Here is a 22,936-nt window from a genome sequence, read left to right as displayed (position 1 = left end):
GCCTTGTTCCAAGTATCTCTTGACTTCCCACTTTGCATTCCAGTCCCCTATAATGAAAAGGACATCTTTTTGGGGTGTTAGCTCTAGAAGGTCTTGTAGGTCTTCATAGAACTGTTCAACCTTAGCTTCTTCGGCATCAGTGGTTGGAGCATAGACTTGCATTACTGTGATACTGAATGGTTTGCCTTGGAAACAAACAGAGATCATTCTGTCATTTTTGAGATTGCGCCCAACTACTGCCATTTCGGACTCTTTTGACTATAAGAGCTACTTCATTTCTTCTAAGGAATTCTTCCCCACAGTTGTAGATATAGTAGTCATTTGAATTAAATTTGCAGCTACCGTAATATGTGATTATATCATGGATAGTTTATAATTTAACCTGGAAAAATCACTATTTTAAAAGACACAGTTCCACATGGATTCACCCTTGTTCTAAAACATGTAACACTTAGTCTTTCTTTCCTTTCCCACACAGTGCACACTGGGAAATTTTAAAAGCTACTAAACTTTCCAAGTGGCGCTAGTGGTAAAGAACCTGCCTGCCAAGCAAGAGACCTAAGAGATGTGGATTCAATCCCTAGGTTAGGCAGATTCCCCTGAAGAAGGCATGGCAACCCACTCCAGTATTCTTGCCTGAAGAATCCCATGGACAGAAGAGCCTAGTGGGCTACAGTCCATAGGGTCACACAGAGTCAGACATGACTGAAGTGACTAAGCACACATGCACACACTAGGCATAGGTGCCTTACCAAGCAGGACCTTGGAAGGTAGAATGTAATACATTTATTTGCTTTGTATAATTTTTTACCTTGGTAGAAATGCTCAGGAATAAAAAGACAAAGTAACTGAAAACTCCTTCCTCCCCTCCCCACCCATCACTGCCCATGGCTGGACATACCATTGATCCTAATGAGAGAAATAGGAAAAACTGTTGGAGGATCACCTAGAAATTCTGCTGCCTTTCAGACATATGGCCTAAAGCAAATGACTTTGCTGCAGTTTCCCCATCTGTAAAATGGATGTGATAATAATCAAATAAAATAATAAATTAAACAATAAAATCTGCACACTTATCTCCTAGGACTGTGGTCAACAATCAAATTAGATGATGTGCTTTGAAATCACAAGAGTGCTCTGAAATTACATAATAGTATTAGTGAAGGCACATTTACTCAGTTAACTCACTGTTATTTTTTCCAGTAGCAATTTATAAAGTGGCTCAGAGACCTACAGGAGCTAAACTGGAAAGATGAATAACATATTCAACATGCATTAGAAGAATCACATGTGATGATTTACATTGTTCTAATTTAATCAACATGAATTCATGGAAAACCAAATGACAAAATAACTAAGAGACAATGCATTGGCTAAAAACACATGTGTAAATAAAGGGACTTATGACTTCACTGTCAGTGAGGACAGTCTCAAGTTTTGCAGTAGTAATGAATAACCCCCAAATTACAGTGGTTTAATTTAAGAGAGGTTTATTTCTTGCTCATGTTATCTGTCAGGAAGGGACGTACAGCTGACCCTTGTCGCCCGAGGCTATCATGGACATCAAATAGTAATTCATTAAAAAAGTTTTGAATCATAGTTTTGATAGTATTTTTTCCTTCTATTCCTTCTATTCTACTGGTAAAAAATTATAATAAAAATATATCCTTCTGAATTATAATTTCAACTTAAAACATGCTACTTTCCTGTCATTTAGTGTTACTATCATTCTTTTTCAGGAAATGAACTTTTATTAGTATTTATATTAAAGGATTAAAACTTAAAAATAAAATAAAATCACTTTTGTCTTCTTTGCAGGTGGTACCTGAAGAGAACAAAGGGATCAAGTATTTCTAATCTCATCAAATTTTTATTATTTGGAACCTCTGTAATATTCAAGATAGAGTAGGGAAACAGTATATTTAAATGGAGTTCAGTGTCTTTCTAAAAGTGCCAGATTTGTCATTTGGAATATGGGATCAACAAGCACAAACCTTGGAATTACTTTTTGAAACAGGCTTTTCACCTAGGGCACCCCAGGGTAACTTGGCTATTAAATTTGTCACTTAAAATCACTAACAAAAACCTACTACTGGCATCTCATTTATAAGTACATTATATGTCTAGTATTAGGATCTTAAAGAATTATCTTTAATATAAACAACTTAACGAGAAAGATAAATGCAGGATACTGATAGGATTATAAATTTCAAGACAAAGTGAAAACTGGAGCATTTGCAGTTATGAAAAACCAATGAATATTCAGAGCTCTGAAGCAGCAATGACAAAGTTTCAGTAGGGATTACTGTGTGGAAAAGAGCACCAATATTTACCCATGTCCTAGTGACTATACATCTGAAAGATCTGCTGGTAAAAAAAGAGATGCCTAGCTGCTGCCATGGTCCCAAACTGCACAGAACCCCTTCACCTGATGATTCTTTAAGAAAGACAACTTAATCATTTCAATTACGGAAACCACTGCATTTATGAGTCTGTTCCTCTAAAAGTGTTTTTATTAGCTTAAAAACCTTTTAGGGGCACGTGGAAAGAAGATTTGAACAACTACACGTTAGTCAGTTGTATCGTCTTGCCCAATCATTAATACAATTTCCTAAATTTCCTAAATCACAGGGGAAAGAGAACATAAAGAAATGTTTTCAGATAAGACATACAGCAGTTGTACAATTGAAGGAATTTCTAATTTGTTAAATTCACTATTGTTTATTACCTAAACATCACATAAAAGAATCACACCAAAACCAGAGATAAAACAAAGCTTCTGTATAACATGAAACTTAACTGGAATGCTGTAAAATTACCAGTACTTAACACAGGCATCTCCTGGAAACTTAAAAAAAAAGTAATTCAAATATTAACACTAGGTGGCAGAAGGTTATATTATGTTCTTAATACATAGAGTTTAATATTTCAATAGAAACAATAAATTACAAGCCTAAAACTCACACTAATTGAGCTTTTCAGACCACCTATTCTAATATTAACCCTGTTAAAGATTTTATAATGTTGAAAAGCCTCGTGATACAGAAAATAACTGAATTTAATGGACATCCTTTTAGATATCTCATCAGAAGTCCATCTAGTCAATGAATTCAGATAAATAACTAAAGAAGCTTGATGGCAAATTTCCTCCTTTATAGTGACTTTCAAATCTAACACTGCATCCTACACAGTTTGAAAAAAGCGCAGCTGTAAGCCAAATATTTATGAATACAGAAATATATTACTCTCTCTCATATCTCCTCCTATGCTGCTTTGTACTCTGATTCCTGGCATTTCTTCATCATTTGACATTTTCTTTTTTCACCCTTTTCTGTTCTGATACCTATTTTTGATCCTCTACTACATCTTTTGGATTAAAAAATAAATCAATTTTAAAAGTAATCAAAATAGCAATCCCACTGCTGGGCATACACACTGAGGAAACCAGAAGGGAAAGAGACACGTGTACCCCAATGTTCATCGCAGCACTGTTTATAATAGCCAGGACATGGAAGCAACCTAGATGTCCATCAGCAGATGAATGGATAAGAAAGCTGTGGTACATACACACAATGGAGTATTACTCAGCCATTAAAAAGAATACATTTGAATCAGTTCTAATGAGGTGGATGAAACTGGAGCCTATTATAGAGTAAAGTAAGCCAGAAGGAAAAACATAAATACAGTATACTAACGCATATATATGGAATTTAGAAAGATGGTAACAATAACCCGGTGTATGAGACAGCAAAAGAGACACTGATGTATAGAACAGTCTTATGGACTCTGTGGGAGAGGGAGAGGGTGGGAAGATTTGGGAGAATGGCATTGAAACATGTAAAATATCATGTAAGAAACGAGTTGCCAGTCCAGGTTCGATGCACGGTACTGGATGCTTGGGGCTAGTGCACTGGGACGACCCAGAGGGATGGTATGGGGAGGGAGGAGGGAGGAGGGTTCAGGATGGGGAACACATGTATACCTGTGGCAGGTTCATTTTGATATTTGGCAAAACTAATACAATTATGTAAAGTTTAAAAATAAAATAAAATTAGAGAAAAAAATAAAAGTAATCAAAATAAACAGAGTTGTAAACAACATAAAAATAGCATTCTTTTTTTTTTTTTGGTTGTTTGTTTTTTGTACCGCTTCTCTTCCTCCATGCTATAACATATACAGAGAAGAAACTTATAAATTATCAAAAAGGTGGTCATAACAGAAGACTGAATTTTAAAAATTTACATATTCTTCCTGGATTCCTTCCTGAAAATAATCAGTGAATGAAAACTCCTATCAACCTGTATGTATATTAACTTTCCAGATAAGCCAGTAAAGCAGGTGACAGCATGCCTGCTTTAATCTGATTAACTTTTTGTGGGAATAATACCATTTTCTTGACCTTTCTTACTTGTTTTTAAAATTCTCTTTTATCCTGATCAAAAAAGTTTAAGTTATTCTTAATATCTTCGTTCCTACTTTTAAATATAAATCTAATTCATTATACTACATGACTTCAGTACATTATAATCCTCTGGGGCCTCGATTTCTTTGTCTCTAAAATAAGGATGTTGCAGGAGGTGATACCCGAAGTCTTTTTTTTTTCTATAAAACTCTATGATTCATTCCTTCCTTCACTGTACTCCCTAAATATTCTACTAAAAAATATGAAATAAAAGCAAAGATGCCTTACCGCCAAACTATAAAACAGTGATGGGACTTCCCTGTGGTCCAGTGGCTAAGACTCTGTGCTCCCAATGCAGAGGGCCAAGTTCAGTCTCTGGTCAGAGAACTAAATCCCATATGCTGCAACTAAAGATCCTGCAGGCCTCAGCAAAAATGGAAAATCTCTCATGCCACAACTAAGACCCAGAACAGATAGGCAGATAGACAGATAGCAACATATGTACATTAGCCGTAGGGGTCTATAGCCTTTTTCAATAAACAAACATATGAAACGGTACTAATAAAAAATGAAAGGAAGTCATAAGAGTGTGAGTGTTGAAATTCTTCAAACTGAAGCAATCTAATTCCAATGTTTTTCTACCTTACTTTCCACTATACCCCCTTTTTTTTTTTCAAACTGGAATATAGTTGACTTATAATGTGTTAGTTTCAGGTGTACAGCAAAGTGAATCAGTTATATATGTATATACACACACATATATACATATACACACTTTTTTCTTCTTAGGTTCCTTTCTCATATAGGCCATTACTGAGTACTCAATACGGATCCCTGTGCTATACAGTAGGTTCTTATTATTTATCTATTTTATATAGAGTAGTATGTATATTGGAGAAGGCAATGGCACCCCACTCCAGTACTCTTGCCTGGAAAATCCCATGGATGGAGGGGCCTGGTAGGCGGCAGTCCGTGGGGTCGCACAGAGTCGGACACAACTGAGCGACTTCACTTTCACTTTGCACTTTCACGCATTGGAGAAGGAAATGGCAACCCACTCCAGTGTTCTTGCCTGGAGAATCCCAGGGACGGGGAAGCCTGGTGGGCTTCTGTCTATGGGGTCGCACAGAGTCGGACGCGACTGAAGTGACTTAGCAGCAGCAGTGTGTATATGTCAATCACAATCTCCAAATTTATCCTTCTCCCCGATTCCCTGGTAATCATGAGTTTGTTTTTTACATTTGTGAGTCTACTTCTGCTTTGTAAATAAGTCATTTGTATCCTTTTTTTAGATTCCACATATAAGCAATATCATGATATTTGATTTGCTATGTCTGATTTACTTCACTCAGTATGTTCATTGCAGGACTATTTGCAAATAACCAAGACATGGAAGCAACCTAAATGTCCATCAGCAGCGAAATGGATAAAGAAGACATGGTAACAGTATATAGACAATGGAATAATAGTCATAAAAAAGAACAAAATAATGTCATTTCCACTATTTCCTTTCCTGCAACCAATTCTGCACCTAAGCTTCAATACTGATTATTAGCTATGTATGCTCTATTGCTGCTAAGTCGCTTCAGTCATGTCTGACTCTGTGTGACCCCATAGACGACAGCCTACTAGGCTCCCCCGTCCCTGGGATTCTCAAGGCAAGAACACTGGAGTGGGTTGCCATTTCCTTCTCCAATGCATGAAAGTGAAAAGTGAAAGTGAAGTCGCTCAGTTGTGTCCGACTCTTAGCGACCCCATGGACTACAGCCCACCAGGCCCTCCGTCCATGGGATTTTCCAGGCAAGAGTACTGGAGTATGCTCTATTGCTTTCCCCTAATTCCTCCTCTGCTCATGCTCTATAACAGGAAAGTTGTTCTTCACTTTTACATGACAAAATTCTATTTCCAGCTGCAGTTCCTGAAAAACTTCTAAGCTTACCTAGATCTCTTTCAGAGAATAGAATAAATACACAGTTTGAATTCAGACAGTTCTGGGTTTAAGTATTATTTCCAAATATTATTTGGTGATAATTTACCTACACACTGTAGGGCTGTTGTGAAATGAATTAATATAAATGCTTAATCTCATGTCTGGCAATATGCTCGAAATTAATTCCACTTCTTCATCACTTTCTCTGAACTCCAACATTACACTTTATCTGCTTTCTTATAGTTCTCCTCATTTTCTACTTTGTCAAATAGTTACTTACTTAAGCTAGCAGTATATTCATGGTGCTGTGTCATGCATGCTTAGTTATGTCCAACACTTGCAACTCCATGAACTGTAGTCAATAGGCTCTTCTGTGCATGGGATTTTTTAGGCAAGGATACTGGACTGGGTTGCCATTTGCTCCTCCAGGGGAAACTTCTCAACCCAGGGTTCGAACCACCCCATGTCTGTCTGTATCTCCTGCATTGCAGGTAGATTCTTTACCCACTAAACCATTGGGGAAGCCCAGTATTCTAACATAAGTATACTACTCTGAAAGCAGAAATCATGTCTGATATATCCTAGAATTTTTCACAATGTCAAACATACCATGTACCCATAATGAACTCACAATATTTGTTAAATGAATTAAAAACACTGAAAAATGAGATACTACCTCATGACTAAAAGGGATAACCACACACATTGTAAAGTTAATATAGTTTCCATTTCCTTCAACTAATGAAAAGTGAATATAAATAAGAATTGGAATGCCAACTTTTAATCAATGCAAAAATCTATATGTACATTCTCATATTTTACACAAAGTATTTCGATATCATTTATAATATTTTTGAAAAGGCACCTGCCTGGAAAGTGGCCTCTATCTACATAACACAAATAAGCCTCCCTCTTCAAGATAATAATTTTTAACTGGATTAAAAAAGAAGAGAAGGAGGAGGGGGAGGAGGGAAAAGAAAGAGGAGGGAGAGAAAGGGAAGGCGGAAGAAAGAAGAAAGGAAAAAGAAAACCAACATTTACCTGGATGATTTCTGACATTCATTTAATACTCAATTAAAATTTCTACAATATATATGATGAACTATAAGACTTTAATAAACATCAAGTGACAAGCCAGAAAGAGTATACAACTTAGATTTTCCAAATGGGTACTATATGTTCTCAATATATTATAATCTAAGATTATTTGGCACACATATTTTGCTGGTATCAATGAGTAGATGATTAAAGCATCTGCCAGACACGTTTCGCTTTAAAGAAGATGACAATCTAATTGCTGTGGGTGTGGCAGTAGCTCTTGGAGGTGGTGGTGGTGGTGACAGAGCAAGAGCAGTTAGCATTTATTAAGACCTTATTATGTGCCCAGTACTGCTCTAAGCCCTTTAACACCTTATCTCATTTGCTCCACACAACAGCCCTACAAAATAGGTATTATATTTTTTAATTTACATGTGAGGAAACTATGGCTTAGAGAGGTTAAGTCCCTTGTGAAATGTGATACAACTAATATATGATAGAGACGGTTTAGAACCTACTAAGCAAACCTTACTACCTCCCTTAAACTTACGTCTTAATTTTCTTATCCTTTAAAATACAAAAACAAACAAACAAATAAAACCTAATAAATAGAAATATACTGACATAGAGAAATTCTAATTTAACCAGAATTCCTTTGGGTTAAAAATTCCATCTGCATTTATTTGAACTCTTTGGTTGGAATAAAATCCTTGATAAACTAGGGAAGAAGGTGAAACCCCTGACCCCTCCCCAGAGCCTGTAAATGTGGGAAATATTGCCCTCTGTGAGGTAATGGAAGGAATTTCTTTGTTACATAAAGAAAGGACAGAAAAGGCAAGGAAGAAATGAACACAACAAAACGACTGAAGATAAGCAGAGACATCACTTAGCCAACAAAGGTCCGTATAGTCAAAGCTATGGTTTTTCTAGCAGTCATGTATGGATGTGAGAGTTGGACCATAAAGAAGGCTGAGCACTGAAGAACTGATGCTTTTGAACTGTGGTGCTGGAAATGACTCTTGAGAGTCCCCTGGATGGCAAGGAGATCAAGCCAGTCAATCCTAAAGGAAATTAACCCTGAATATTCATTAGAAGGACTGATGCTGAAGCTGAAGCTCCAATACTTTGGCCACCTCATGCAAAGAGTCGACTCACTGGAAAAGACCCTGATGCTGCAAGATTGAGGGCAATAGACAGGGGCAACAGAGGATGAGATGGTTGGATGGCATCACCGACTCGATGGACATGAGTTTGAGCAAGCTCCAGGAATTAGTGAAGGACAAAGAAGCCTGGTGCGCTGCAGTCCACGGGGTTGCAGAGTTGGACATGACTGAGCAACTGAACAATAGTTACAGGTAGAGGAAATATAACCCCTTCTTTTGTAGTCCTTAAATCTTCAAGAAAATATAAGCTCCAAATCCATACCATCGGGTGGGATAGAGTCTCTCCTAAGAATACCAGAGCACAGAACTAGAGCGAGGAGGTAAATAAGGGAAAGCAACAAATTCATGGAGAAGGCATTAGGCTGTTAACAGCTACTGAATGGAAAGAGCATATCATTTCCTCCTTTGAGAATCAAATCTGTCATTCAATAAATAAGTGGGGAATTAGCCTACCATACCCCTTCCCCTTTTTTTCTCCACATTGTTCCTCCAATTCTTATCTATCATTTTCCCACAGTTCTAAGAGAAAAAAGGTGAAATCACTAGGACAAAACTTATCCGCTACTATGTTTCAAAACATTAGAAAACCATAGTTGTTTTCCTCACAGATAAACTAAATCTTTATTTCAACAATTAGAATACAAACGCTTACAATAACCTAATGCCAAAAGTATAAGGAAGAATGACCACACAACCATTTATCATTGAGTTGACACACCTAATTGATCAATCTGGTGGTGGGCGGGATAAAAAGGAAAGAAAGGAAAGCTAGGAAAACTCAACAGATCTAAAAACAGTACAGTAGAAATAAGATTCTAAGAGATTAGACTTTCCATATTGTATTTTCATCTTCTATCAGTCAGTATCCTGGATCTTACATATATTATCTCATTTTGTACTCAAAACAGCCTAAGGTAGGAGCTACCTATCTTATTATCTCTATTTTGTAAGGAAAAAACAAAGATACTCAATGACTAAGTTACTTACTAGAGTTATAAACCAAATAAGAACACAGTTGAAATCTAAACGCAGGCACTATACCTCCCAAAACCCTTCTCACATCTTCTAAACTATACTGTATTTTATTAGTATATACAAAGTGATGTATATGTTTTCAAAGACTTAAGATGACTATTATATTCATCATTTTCTGAAAATAGATTATAACATTGCGTATTAAATTATGATGTAAAATCATTAATACTTAGTTATTCAGAAATGAGCATGACTAAGGACACATGGCTTTAAAAATGATAAACACAAGAGCCCAGGATAGGAAAAGTTAAACAACAGCTGTATGATACACTTAACTGCCTTGGGAATTAATGTTAATATTGCAGACTAAGATTTTTAAGTAAGTGACATTAAATATGGGCGTTATATATACATATACTATTAACAGCTAACTCCTTAAAAGTAAAATTAAGTAAAGAGTAAAATTAAGTTTATTTAACATTTAAAGAAAAGGGAAAGAAAGTTTAGTCTCTCAGTCATGTCCGACTCTTTGCGACCCCATGGACTGTAGCCTACGAGGCTCCTCTGTCCGTGGGATTTTCCAGGCAAGAGTACTGGAGTGGGTTGTCATTTCCTTCTCCAGAGGATCTTCCTGACCCAGGGATCGAACCCGGGTCTCCCACATTGTAGGCAAACACTTAACCGTCTGAGCCACCAGGGAAGAATGGAAGTAGAAGAATGAAAGTCACATTTAAAGAATGAAAGTAAATAGCTGAAATACTATTTACACTCTACCTGTGATATGTCCCTGAATTATATTAATCATTATTCAACCATATCACTAAGGAGAGGAGGAAAAAATCTCCAAATTTTCTAAACTTGGTAGCATTTTCTTAAAAATGAAATGCTATAGTAAGTGGAATTATAGTTCTGGGATGAAAGCCAAATTATGATGAACACCTATGGCAAATTTAAGGTTTTACAAGGAAAAGTGAAGTCACTCAGTCGTGTCAGACTCTTTGCAACCCCATGGACTGTAGCCTACCAGGCTCCTCTGTCCATGGAATTTTCAAGGCAAGAGTACTGGAGTGGGTTGCCATTTCCTTCTCCAGGGGATCTTTCTAACCCAGGGATCAAACCCAGGTCTCCTGATTTGTAGGCAGACACTTTTACCATCTGAGCCACCAGGGAAGTCCTTTTGCAAGGAAAAAGATGAACCAAATATTATTCTCTTAAAATGTACTTTTTAACCAAAAGAAATACAAACATATTTTAAGAAATATTAATGAATAAGAAATTAACTTGTAAGTTTAATTTTAGACTTCATTTAACACCCCCCCCCGCAAGAAACATGGCAAGACTTTAATAAAACCTGTTTATAAGGAATCATTTCCTTAAAGATAAGTAATAATACATTTCTAATGTCATTAGGTTGCAAAGAATTCATACTAAAAGAAAGTACCTGCACATTTTGGTCAGAGAAGGCAATGGCACCCCACTCCAGTACTCTTGCCTGGAAAATCCCATGGACGGAGGAGCCTGCTCAGCTGCAGTCCATGGGGTCGCTAGGAGTTATACACAACTGAGCGACTTCACTTTCACTTTTCACTTTGATGCATTGGAGAAGGAAATGGCAACCCACTCCAGTGTTCTTGCCTGGAGAATCCCAGGGACGGGGGAGCCTGATAGGCTGCCGTCTACGGGGTCATACAGAGTCGGACACGACTGAAGTGACTTAGCATAGCATAGCATGTAGTATTTATATATTTGTGTATAAATACTTTTACACATGTTGGGACTTTAGGCAATAGTATTCACTGACACTAAACCATGAATATTAAGAGTTCAGTGTAGTAAGTGAACAATAGAAGTCCAATATAGATGGATACATAGATACACATATATCTCTACAGACAAATTTTTAAAATAAAGGACACTACGACAAAAGTTGGAGAACCATCATAAATACAAAATTTTAAGGTGCACTCAATTCCGCAATGGGCTTTGTTATGACAGAAGCTTTTAAATCTACCTACTACTGCTGGGTCCAACCCACACCCACAGCTGTGGCAAGTGGTGGTGGTCAATCAGAAGGAAGTGGCAGCTGCACATACTCTCTGGCAGCAGAATAAATGCAGTCTCTGTCCCCCACTGACTTCTCTCTCAGGGCCTCCCTTGACACAGAAGGCAAACAGAGTGAGCAGTGAAAAAGAAAGCCTGAAGCAGCTGCCTTAGTCATTCAGGAGGCTTGTACCTCTCACACTCAGACTTGTGTCTGAGTGTCATGTTCCATAGGCCATGCAAAACTCTGAAGGAGATCCCCACTCTATGAAAGTCACCACAGAGTCATTCGGACACTTGAGCTAAAAGCCTTGACATTTTCTTAGATTATTATTCTCCATGTGCAATCTGTTGCCAAATCCTACTAATTCTATCTCTTAAATCTCTCTTGAATTCATTCTCTTAACTCCATCCTCCCTGTTTAGATGTCTCTATTTTACGCTATCTTTTTTTTTTTCAGTCTGCTCAAATACATCTCTACACTGCTGCATTCATAAGTGTTTTTCTAAAATGTGAATCTGAATATTCTAAAATGTGAATATGAATATGTGTTTCATATTCACATATGAAAGGTTCTTCAAAAATTTCCTCTTACTAAAATTGTATGGTCTAGAGTCCAGCTACAGAGAAAACAGTGGTTTTTCAACCTTGCTTTAAGACACAAAGAAATAAAAAGAGAAAACCATGCATCATTCAAAGTACTTAATATGACAAATAAGACTCTTCATGATCTGGATCCCAATTAGTTTCTTGTCAATCTCTGTTACAAACTGTGCTCTAATCAGATTGAACTACTTGAACAAATTTCTATCAAAGGCATCATGCTCTTTCAAATCTCTCCCCTTCTCTAACAGAATGGTCTATGCATGTTACTGTGCTGTACTGTGCTCAGTTGCTCAATTGTGTCCGACTCTTTGTGACCGCATAGACTGTAGCCCACCAGTCGCTCCCCATGGAATCTTCCAAGCAAGAATACTGGAGTGGGCTGCCATTTCCTCCTCCAGGGGATCTTTTTGACCCAGGGATCAAACCCAGCCTGCATTGGCAGACTGACTCTTTACCACAGAGCTACCTGGAAAGCCCATGCATGCTACCAGCAGACCCCAATTTATCCTTTTAATTCTACTGTCTCTCTCAGGGCTTTTTTGACCCTCTTCCATATAACAGTATGGTTGTTTACAGGACAATCTCTCTCTCTGGAGGTTACTGGCACAAACTTAGTAATATAAATTTTTGCACAAACTGTAAACTATGCATATGTGGCATATAATGAAGTAACATGACAGATATTTCCCCCAATATTTCTAAAGCTATTATTAATCTCTAGAAATGTAACAAAGATTGAAATATGTGTTTTAATTTAGAAAAATCTATCAGTCAAACAAGTTTTCATCATTAAAAAGATGCAAGTTATTGAATCAATGAAAAATCAAGGAAAAGTGTTTCCTTAAATAAGCTTTTTGTTTAAAATTTAAAACTTCTTCTGTCTCTTTTAAAGTGGTGGCCGTTATATTTATTAGTGTTCAAGTGTCAGATGTCAAAGTCATTTAGCCTCAAATGAGCCTCAGAATCATGTCTATGCTTCAATCCAGGGATTTTGCTAATGAAATAATTGGAAGATAGCACCCAAATTTAACAACAATCTATTTATAAAAATAACAAATGAAAAATTACCTAAATGCCTATTAGAGAACTAGTTAAATAATGATATGGAAAAATTTAAATGATGCTATAGATAAATATGAAAAGACAGCAAAATAAAGTTAAAAGAGGTAACATAATACAGCATAAGTGTTTTTGTAAAAATACGTATTATACATGAAAATATGAAAAGGTCTAGAAGGCTATTTACCAAGGCTAAACCAGAGTTTGCAAAGTATAGTCACCAATCAACAGTATTAGCATCACTGCGGAATTTATTATTAACAGAAACAAAAATTCTAGGGTTGTACTCCAGCCCTACAGAATCAAAAACCCTGGAAGTAGAGCCCAACAATGTGCGTTTTAATGAACCCTCCAAGTGACTCTGAAGTATGGCAAAGTTTAAGAATCATTACTCTAGATTCTTTATTGGGATCAAGATCCCTTTGAGACCCTGATGAAAATTATGAATTTTTTTCCCAGCAAGGTACCCAGTTGGACAAATGTTCAATTTTATGTATATTTCAAAGATAAACATGGGCAGAGGCTGCCTGCAGTAGTAATATACTATTCCCAAATGGGACATATCCATTGAGCCCTAGGACACTTTACCTACAAGAAACAATGCATACTTATTGCAAATAAGTTGCTAAAATTAAATTGAGAAAAATCAAAGAACAAGAAAACTGTAAACCAATCCCTCAATTCCGGCACACCAGTATTTCCTCTGGTTTGTCTTCACTTACTCAGATTCCAAAGCTGACACAAAATCTCCTGGGGTTTAACTTTCCAAACTTCTGAACTTTATTGAGTTCATAGGCTGAACTTGTGGCCTTTGCAGTGGAGAATTCTCACATGATCACTATTCCATTTGACTATCAATCTGTGTACTTAATGGCCTTAAGAAATAACACTTTTCAGTAAACTTATTTTTAATTTAAAAATTTTTTTGAACACTGTGCATGTTTTAGAAACATGGAGCAAACTCATATATCCTACAATGTAAGCAGATTCCTTAGCTTATATTAAGAATGAATATCAAACTACAAAGACTTCAACTCATGGTGTCATAAGAATACAAAGACTAAAAATTAAAAGATTTAATTAGGCAATCAGTAATCATCCCCTACTTTTATTTTTCCAAATGAACTGCTGGCATCTGTAATAACATATGTATCTCATATGATAATGAATTTTAGCCATATAAAAATATTAATGCTATTCTAAGAAAAATATTTCAACTCTTTTTTAAAAAACACTATATGCACACCTGCTATTCTCCTATCAATCCTAGCAGGAAACCATTTTTCCTCTACATCATGAGCAATAGAAATGTACTTATTAAAACATTAATCACAGTCCATTATATTCTGACTCACTGCCAAAAGTTCCCATTACATCACTGAAAATATCTATTAACCAAAACCTGCTTCTGACAAGTTACAGGAGTGTAGCATTCAGAATTTAGTAATGTATTATAAAAGTCAGTTTAAAAAGAACAGTTACACAATTGATTTTGCAGTGGCAGCAAAAATAATTAACTTTTTTTTGACATTTATTACCAAAAGGTTGATTTAACTGGTGTTTCTACTGTAAAATTATTTTAAAATTATTTCAAATTTCACCTAGCATTATTAAACACATTTACTATGAAAGAATTAAATACAGATGACTGTTTAAAGAATTTCAAAATGTGCTGAATACACCACTGTATGTAAAACTATATTGTCTTGTGTAAATATGGGACTTGTTTAGAGCCATGTCTCACAGGAAATTGTAGCAAATGAAAACCATCCCTGTTTTTCCACTCCCACTCTTTAGGATTTATGTCTTTACATTTAAAACCAGTAATACAGAGAAACAAACAAACAAACAAAAAACATGGCAACAGTACCTTCAAACCAGAATAATGACAACTCTGGGCACTCTTATAATGCTAAAATAACTGAATATTATTAGAAGTAAACCTTGAAGTTATTCTGATGCTATACCATCAGAACCAATCATCTAGTTTTCACTTGTTGGATGTTTGTTTGGAGAGTGGTGACACTGACTTCTTCCAAACCAGGAGAAAGGTAGTTGACATTTAGCAATAAAGTACTAAGAAAAAAGCATAGGAAATATTGGTTATTATTTCCTGAGCATATTTAATACAAACTACTTATGGTTTATTGCGATTGTGAATACTGAAAAAAAAAAACTAAATAGTAGACATGGGTAATTTTTTTCTTCTTTTAACTGTGCTTTCAAAGTTTTCCTATAATGAATATACATTATCTTTATAATAAGGAAAACTCAAAGAATTTATTTAATAGAAGCCCTTAAAGCCACATGTGACAGCTGGAGAAGAAAAACCTTATTTGTCTTAATGCATTAGAGTGAATTGCATGTATTTTCTTTCAAATATAAATGTTTATAATTTTTATTTCTAAAAATAGGAGTGAATGACAATTTTTAGTAGCTTGTATAAAATCTAATGTTTCTGAAGCATGATGTTTAATTTAGTTGGAAAATTCATGGTAGAGGGATTCAGAGAAATTAAAAGCATGAATTATATCTTAGTTAAGAAGGGGACAGCAAAAGAAAACAGACCTAAGTTACAATCATAGAACATGATAACTATAAATTAGCAAGGTTCTTTAACCTAAGAGCCAACATGTTTTACATTTGAAAGGTTAAAAGAGTCACCAAGCTACACATGTCTAATAATTTCCTAACAACTCAATCTCCAGAGTACTTTTCCTTTTTTTTTTTTTTAAACATCAGTCTCTTCAAATGGAAATACAATTTCTACTACATACTCAGAGAAGACAGACTTACCTCTACTTGAAAGTGGTTTTTAAGAAAATATGACTCTTTCAGGGCATACCTCAAAACAGTTGACTGAATTTTAGCATGTGATGCTGAGTTCTCACCAAGGAAATGAAGAATTAATGAGCTATTATACACTTTACGGTACCCCCAATTAAAGGGCAAGTCAACATATAATTAAAGAGAGATTTCTGCTGATGTTTTTAAAGACCCTCACTTTATAGTATTATCCCCAATGTGAATATAAATCTCTAGGTGATTAATTTTTGTTCTATGCTTATTACTAAAATTATTATTTACAAACTCAAAACTCCTCCTAAAAACACTTAACAATTTCCATTAAGTCTTCTTTAGAACAACTACAAGCAAAAGATAAATGACAAGGGAATTCCTTGGCAGTCCAGTGGTTAGGACTGTGCTCTCACTGCCGAGGGTGCTGGTTCAATCCCTGGTCAGGGACCTCAGATTCCACGTGCCACTAAGCCAAAAAAAAAAGATAAAGACAAATCCCTACTAGTATACTCATCTCACTTCTTCTTTATCTGTTTAAGCCTTTAACAATCACTCCTTGATTACTACTTCTGTTACACAATTGACTAGTGAGTAATTCTCAATGGTATAATGTAAGTAAGTTAGATATTTTTATAGTTGCCATAAATTTGGACAGAAAACAAACTACAGGGTATGATTACTCTTAGCAGATCTTTAAAAAATCATTGCACTTAATAAAAAGTAGAGATTATAGAAAGAGAAACAGTACTTAGATTAAAAATTAATTTCATATATATCATGCTAGACAATTAAATGACCAAGACTACATAATTTGACATTGTTTTTATATTAAAATTAACCGTGCCTGAAAATGCAACTTGATCAGCATAAGGAAAACACAAACAAAATCAATCAACAAAGTTAAGCTGGACGTAGACTTTAAAATGAGTTTAAGTTCAGTATATACAGAGTTCATTACATATCAGCAATATTCTCAGTAAAAAATGTTAACTCCAATGGTAACATTTGTCACTCAAATAGCTAATGTTTATACAGAACTTATCACGTGTCAGATACTATTCCAAGGGTTTATCATTTATTAACTCATTTGATACTCACAATTCCATGAGATAGGCACTTATATTATCCATATCTTGAAAATGAGTAAATCAAGACACAGAGAAATTAGTAAAGTGTCCAGGGAATTAAAATTAGTGAAAAATCCAGAAATTAAACTCAGGCAGAGTATGTTCTCTTCTCTTACTAAAAAGTTAATATGATAATAAGCCTTAAATACTTTGGTGTTATTGCATTTTATGTTTAATAAAATATAAGAGGAACAGGTGACATTATTCCTACTGGTAATTTATCATCCTGGTGATATTCATTAACCACACTAACTGTTAATCAGGTGGAGGCAGTATGTAATCCCAACTACTAAATTGCATTCCTTCTGTCTGTTAACTAGTTCCTAGTGTTGGCCAAAGTCAGACTCACTCAAGTATCCACCTCCATTAATTCTTCCTTTGCCTCTAAAACTAATGTGACCTCTCCCTCTCCATTGGTACATAAAACCTTCTTTACTATTAAACAACAATAACAGTTAACATTTATTAAATGTTTCTTAGGAATCAAAAGCTTAAATGCTATAAACTAAGTTACATAAATAAAAAATCCTGAGAGATAGATTCTATTACCATCTTCATTTTACAAATAAGAAAAGTAAGGTTCAGAAAGGTCAAGTTCTCGCAGCTAAGAAACAGAGCCTGGATTTAAAACTAGGTATGTTTAACACTAAAGTCTATGTTGCTTAAGCCAAAAGCAGTAACACTATGGCAGTATATATATTATACTCCATTGTATCCTATTTACTCACATACCATTGTATCCCATAATTCTATATCAACAGTTCTTTGTTGCACAAAATGATGACTTACATACTTTTATTTCCTAAAAATAAATTGGGCTTAATGAGCACTTGATGAATAAATGGATGAGAAAACAGATGATTACTACAAAAGCCATATATCTTTTATTTATATATATATATATATATATATATATATAAAAACCAGATTATCAATTCTCACACTTGTTGGCCTTAAGACCTCTTTACACTCTTAAAAATTACTGAGGACTCCCAAAGATATTTCATTTAGATGAGTTATATCTACTTATATTTTCTATATTTAAATTTAAAACTAAGAAATTGGAAAATATTTATTATTTTAAAATAACAGTTAAAGCCCCTTAACATGTTAACACAAGTAACATACCATGTTAACACTAGTCAAAAGGAAGATGGAATGACTGTTTTGATATCAAACTAATCAGATTTCATAGCAAAGAGTATTATCAGAAATGAAGGATCATTTCATAATGATAAAATAAAAATTAAAACAACAACCCTAAATATTTCTGTTCCTAGTAAAATAGCATTTGCAAACGACATGAATATTTATATTTTAAGAAAACCAGTGGACTACAAAAAATTACTACAACTAATGAGTTTTGCAATATTATAGGCTATAAAATCAATATATAAAATATCTGCTCATTCCAGAAAAAAGCAATCATAAATTGAAAAAAAATTTTTAATGCCATTTATAATAACAAACTATAAAATACTTAGGAGTAAATCTGACAAAATATATGCAAGTCCTGCCCACCAAAATTGTACATTATTGAAAGAAACTAAAGAAGACCAAAATAAATGGAAAAATAGACTCCGTTCACGAATCAAAAGACTGTATTTTAAGACAGAGCCAACTCCCTCCAAAATGATCTACTGATTCAAAATACTGGCAGATCTTATGAGCAAAGATACCCCAGGAGCACAGGAACACTTAAAGCACAGATACTGGTTTCTATTGTTGTTCAGTTGCTAAGTTGTGTCCAATTCCCTGCAACCCCACGGACAGTAGGTAGCCTGAAATACCAGCTTCCCTGTCTTTTACCATATCCCTGAATTTGCTCAAACTTACGTACATTGAGTCAGTGACACCATCCAACCATCTCATCCTCTGTTGCCCCCGTCTCCTCTTGCTCTCAACCTTTCCCAGCATCAGGGTCTTTTCCAACGAGTTTGCTCTTCGCATCAGGTGGCCAAAGTATTGGAGCTTCAGCATCAGTACTTCCAATGAATATTCAGGATTGATTTCCTTTAGGATTGACATTGGTTTGATCTCCTAGCTGTCCAAGGAACTCTCAAGAGTCTTCTCCAGAACCACAGTTCAAAAGCATCAATTCTTCAGCACTCAGCCTTCTTTACATCCAACTCTCACATCCAACATGACCACTGGAAAAACCATAGCTTTGACTAGATGGACCTTTGTCCACAAAGTGATATCTCTGCTTTCTGATACACTGTCTAGGTTTGTCATAGCTATTCTTCCAAGGAGCAAGCGTCTTTTAATTTTGTGGCTGCAGTCACCATCTGCAGTGATTTTGGAGCTCAAGAAAATGAAATCTGACACTTTCCACTTTTTTCCCATCTATTTGCCATGAAGTGATAGGACTGGATGCCATGATCTTCGTTTTCTGAGTGCTGAGTTTTAAACCAGCTTTGTCACTCTCTTTCACCCATTCACCTTCATCAAAAGGCTCTTTAGTTCCTCTTCACTTTCTGCCATTAAAGTGGTATCATTTGCATATCTGATGTTGTTGATATTTCTCCCTGCAATCTTGATTCCAGCTTGTGAGTTACCCAGTCCAGCATTTTGGTTTCTAATACTATTTTCCAATAAAAGAAACCAAGGCTTCTTAGAGAAATGGTTCCTTCTAGAACAAAATCAAGAAATACATATACCAGGAGCTTGAAGCTTCTTGCAGGGCCAAAAGTAAAGATATACTTATAAAAAGATGCAATGATGGGAGAAAGGCAAATGGGTACCAGAGCCAACTAAAACATCTCAAATGGCCAAAATTGGATTATAATCCAAACTGTAAAATAAATATTCACTAGTCCTTAAGGACAGGGGGAAAATGAATAAACAAACAGATGGTGGAGAAGAGACAAATCGCCAATGCTGAAGAATTCCAAATAACTTACATAGATACTACATCCTCAAGGAAAGTGAGCATTAATCCCCATCCCTTAAGTGTAGTCTGTGCATAGTGATTTTCTTCCAAAGAGTATAATAAAGACAGAAGGGATAAGAGTACATTACAGTGGACAAAGCTGACAAATAATACCTCAACCAGGTGATCAAGGTTAACATCAACAGTGATAAGACATGTGGATAGCATGTACTAAGACATAAGCTATGAGCTTCCCTCATAGCTCAGTCAGTAAAGAATCTGCCTGCAATGCAGGAGACCTGGGTTCGAATCCTAGGTTGGGAAGATTCCCTGGAGAAGGAAATAGCAATGTACTCCAGTATTCTTGCCTGGAGAATCCCATGGACAGAGGAGACTGGCGTGCTACAGTCTATGGGGTCAAAAGAGTCAGATACGACTTAGCAACTAAACCACTAAGACATTCTGAAAACTATCTGACCACTACTCAAATCTGTCAAGGTCATCAAAATCAAGGAAAGTCTGAGAAACTGTCACAGCCAAAAGGAGCCCATGGACTACACCACACCAGGCCTCCCTGTCTATCACCAACTCCTGGAGTCTGCTCAAACTCATATTCATCAAGTCGGTGATGCCATCCATCTATCTCATTCTCTGTTGTCCCCTTCTCCTGCCCTCAATCTTTCCCAGCATCAGGGTCTTTTCAAAGTCCATTCTTCACATCAGATGGCCAAAGTAATGGAGTTTCAGCTTCAGCATTAGTCCGTCCAATGAATATTCAGGACTGATTTCCTCTAGGATGGACTGGTGGGATCTCCTTGAAGTCCAAGGGATTCTCAAGAGTTTTTCCAACACCACAGTTCAAAACCATCAATTTTTCAGCTCTCAGCTTTCTTTATAGTCCAGCTCTCACAGCCATTCATGACTACTGCAAAAACCATAGCTTTGACAAGGTGGACCTTTGTCAGCAAAGTAATGTCTCTGCTTTTTAATATGCTATCTAGGTTGGTCATAGCTTTTCTTCCAAGGAGCAAGCGTCTTTTAATTTCATGGCTACAATTACCATCTGCAGTGATTTTGGAACCCAAGAAAATAAAGTCTGTCACTGTTTCTACTGTTTCCCCATCTATGTGCCATGAAGTGATGGGACCGGATGCTATGATCTTAGTTTCTGAGTGTTGAGTTTTAAGCCAACTTTTTCACTCCCCTTTTTTACTTTCATCAAGAGGCTCTTTAGTTCATCTTTACTTTCTGCCATAATGGTGGTGTCATCTGCATATCTGAGGTTATTGATATTTCTCCCAGCAATCTTGATTTCAGCTTGTGCTTCATCCAGCCCAGCATTTCACATGATGTACTCTGCACAGAAGTTAAATAAGCAAGGTGACAATATACAGCCTTGACATACTCCTTTCCTGATATGGAACCAGTCTGTTGTTCCATGTCTAGTTCTAACTGTTGCTTCTTGACCTGCATATAGATTTCTCAGGAGGCAGGTAAGGTGGTCTGGTATTCCCATCTCTTTAAGAATTTTAAACATTCTTCTGTGATCCACACAGTCAAAGGCTTTGGCACAGTCAATAAAGCAGAAATAGATGTTTTTCTGGAACTCTCTTGCTTTTTCGATAATCCGACGGATGTTGGCAATTTGATCTCTGGTTTCTCTGCCTTTTGTAAATCCAGCTTGAACATCTGGAAGGTCACAGTTCATGTATTGCTGTAGCCCGGCTTGGAGAATTTTGAGCATTACTTTGCTAATGTGTGAGATGAGTGCAATTGTGCGTTAATTTGAACACTTTGGCATTGCCTTTCTTTGGGAATGGGATATAAACTGACCTTTTCCAGTCCTGTGGCCACTGCTGAGTTTTCCAAATTTGATGGCACGTTGAGTATAGCACTTTAACAGCATCATCTTTTAGGATTTGAAATAGCTCAACTGGAATTCCATCACCTCCACTAGCTTTGTTCCCTGGGTAGAGAAGATCCCCTGGAGAAGGAAATGGCAACCCACTCTCTTATTCTTGCCTGGAAAATTCCACGGGCAGAGAAGCCTGGTGGACTACAATTCATGGGGTTGCAGAGTCAGACACAACTGAGCATGCACAGTTGATGATGAGAAATGTGATGGAGAATTTAGTTTTAAGACCAAATTGACAAGATTAGGTGTTATAGAAATGTGACACAGGATCCCATCCTGAGGGCCAACTCTTATCAGGCAACTATATACCTACAATATTAGATAGCCAGTATATCGTTTTTCATCACAACTACTCCTCTATACAACAACATTATTTTCTGTAATAATCATGAAGTGAAAAATAGTAACAATGCAGAAAAGGCAGTAAGATCTTTTCCTTCTAATAGATTTTGTGCACATTATAGAGAAGGCAATGGCACCCCACTCCAGTACTCTTGCCTGGAAAATCCCATGGATGGAGGAGCCTGGTGGGCTGCAGTCTATGGGGTCGCTCAGAGTCGGACATGACTGAGTGACTTCACTTTCACTTTTCACTTTTATGCATTGGAGAAGGAAATGGCAACCCACTCCAATATTCTTGCCTGGAGAATCCCAGGGACGGGGGAGCCTGGTGGGCTGCCATCTCAGGGGTCGCACAGAGTTGGACACGACAGAAGTGACTTAGCAGTAGCAGCATGCCACTAAAAATTTTAAAATAAAAATAAAATTCACACAACAAAAAAGAAAAAAGACTAAAATACCCATTAATTATATTAATTTTTAAAAACAAGAAAATATTGATAAGTACAAGAAAGAATGTAATAAAGTTTTTTGTTTTGAGCTCTTATGCAAATTTGTCAGTGAATTCATTAAAGCTGATATTCTTTGCATATTCATGTTCAATAGTCAAAAAGCCAGATATGTGTTTATCTATGCTCATAATAAATTGAAGAATACTTTTTGTTAATTTC

General features: G+C 36.1%; 1 protein-coding gene across 2 annotated transcripts in view; it reads right to left on the bottom strand.

The window, feature by feature from the left end:
- The window catches only part of MNAT1 (MNAT1 component of CDK activating kinase), a 211,721-nt gene that overhangs the window by 35,735 nt on the left and 153,050 nt on the right, over positions 1-22,936 (bottom strand). The window contains exon 8 of one of the 2 annotated variants that reach the window (XM_061429062.1): positions 3,933-22,666. The exons of the other annotated variant lie outside the window; for it this stretch is intronic. Coding sequence (XP_061285046.1) covers positions 22,510-22,666 — 157 coding nt within the window. The 3' untranslated portion in view covers positions 3,933-22,509. Of the gene's footprint in view, positions 1-3,932; positions 22,667-22,936 lie in introns of those variants that run through there. 2 annotated transcript variants of the gene reach the window in all.

Source organism: Bos javanicus, chromosome 10, assembly GCF_032452875.1.
Source record: "Bos javanicus breed banteng chromosome 10, ARS-OSU_banteng_1.0, whole genome shotgun sequence".
Lineage (NCBI taxonomy): Eukaryota > Metazoa > Chordata > Mammalia > Artiodactyla > Bovidae > Bos > Bos javanicus.
Note: the sequence above shows the minus strand (reverse complement) of the source record. Positions and strands in the feature narration are given on the sequence as shown.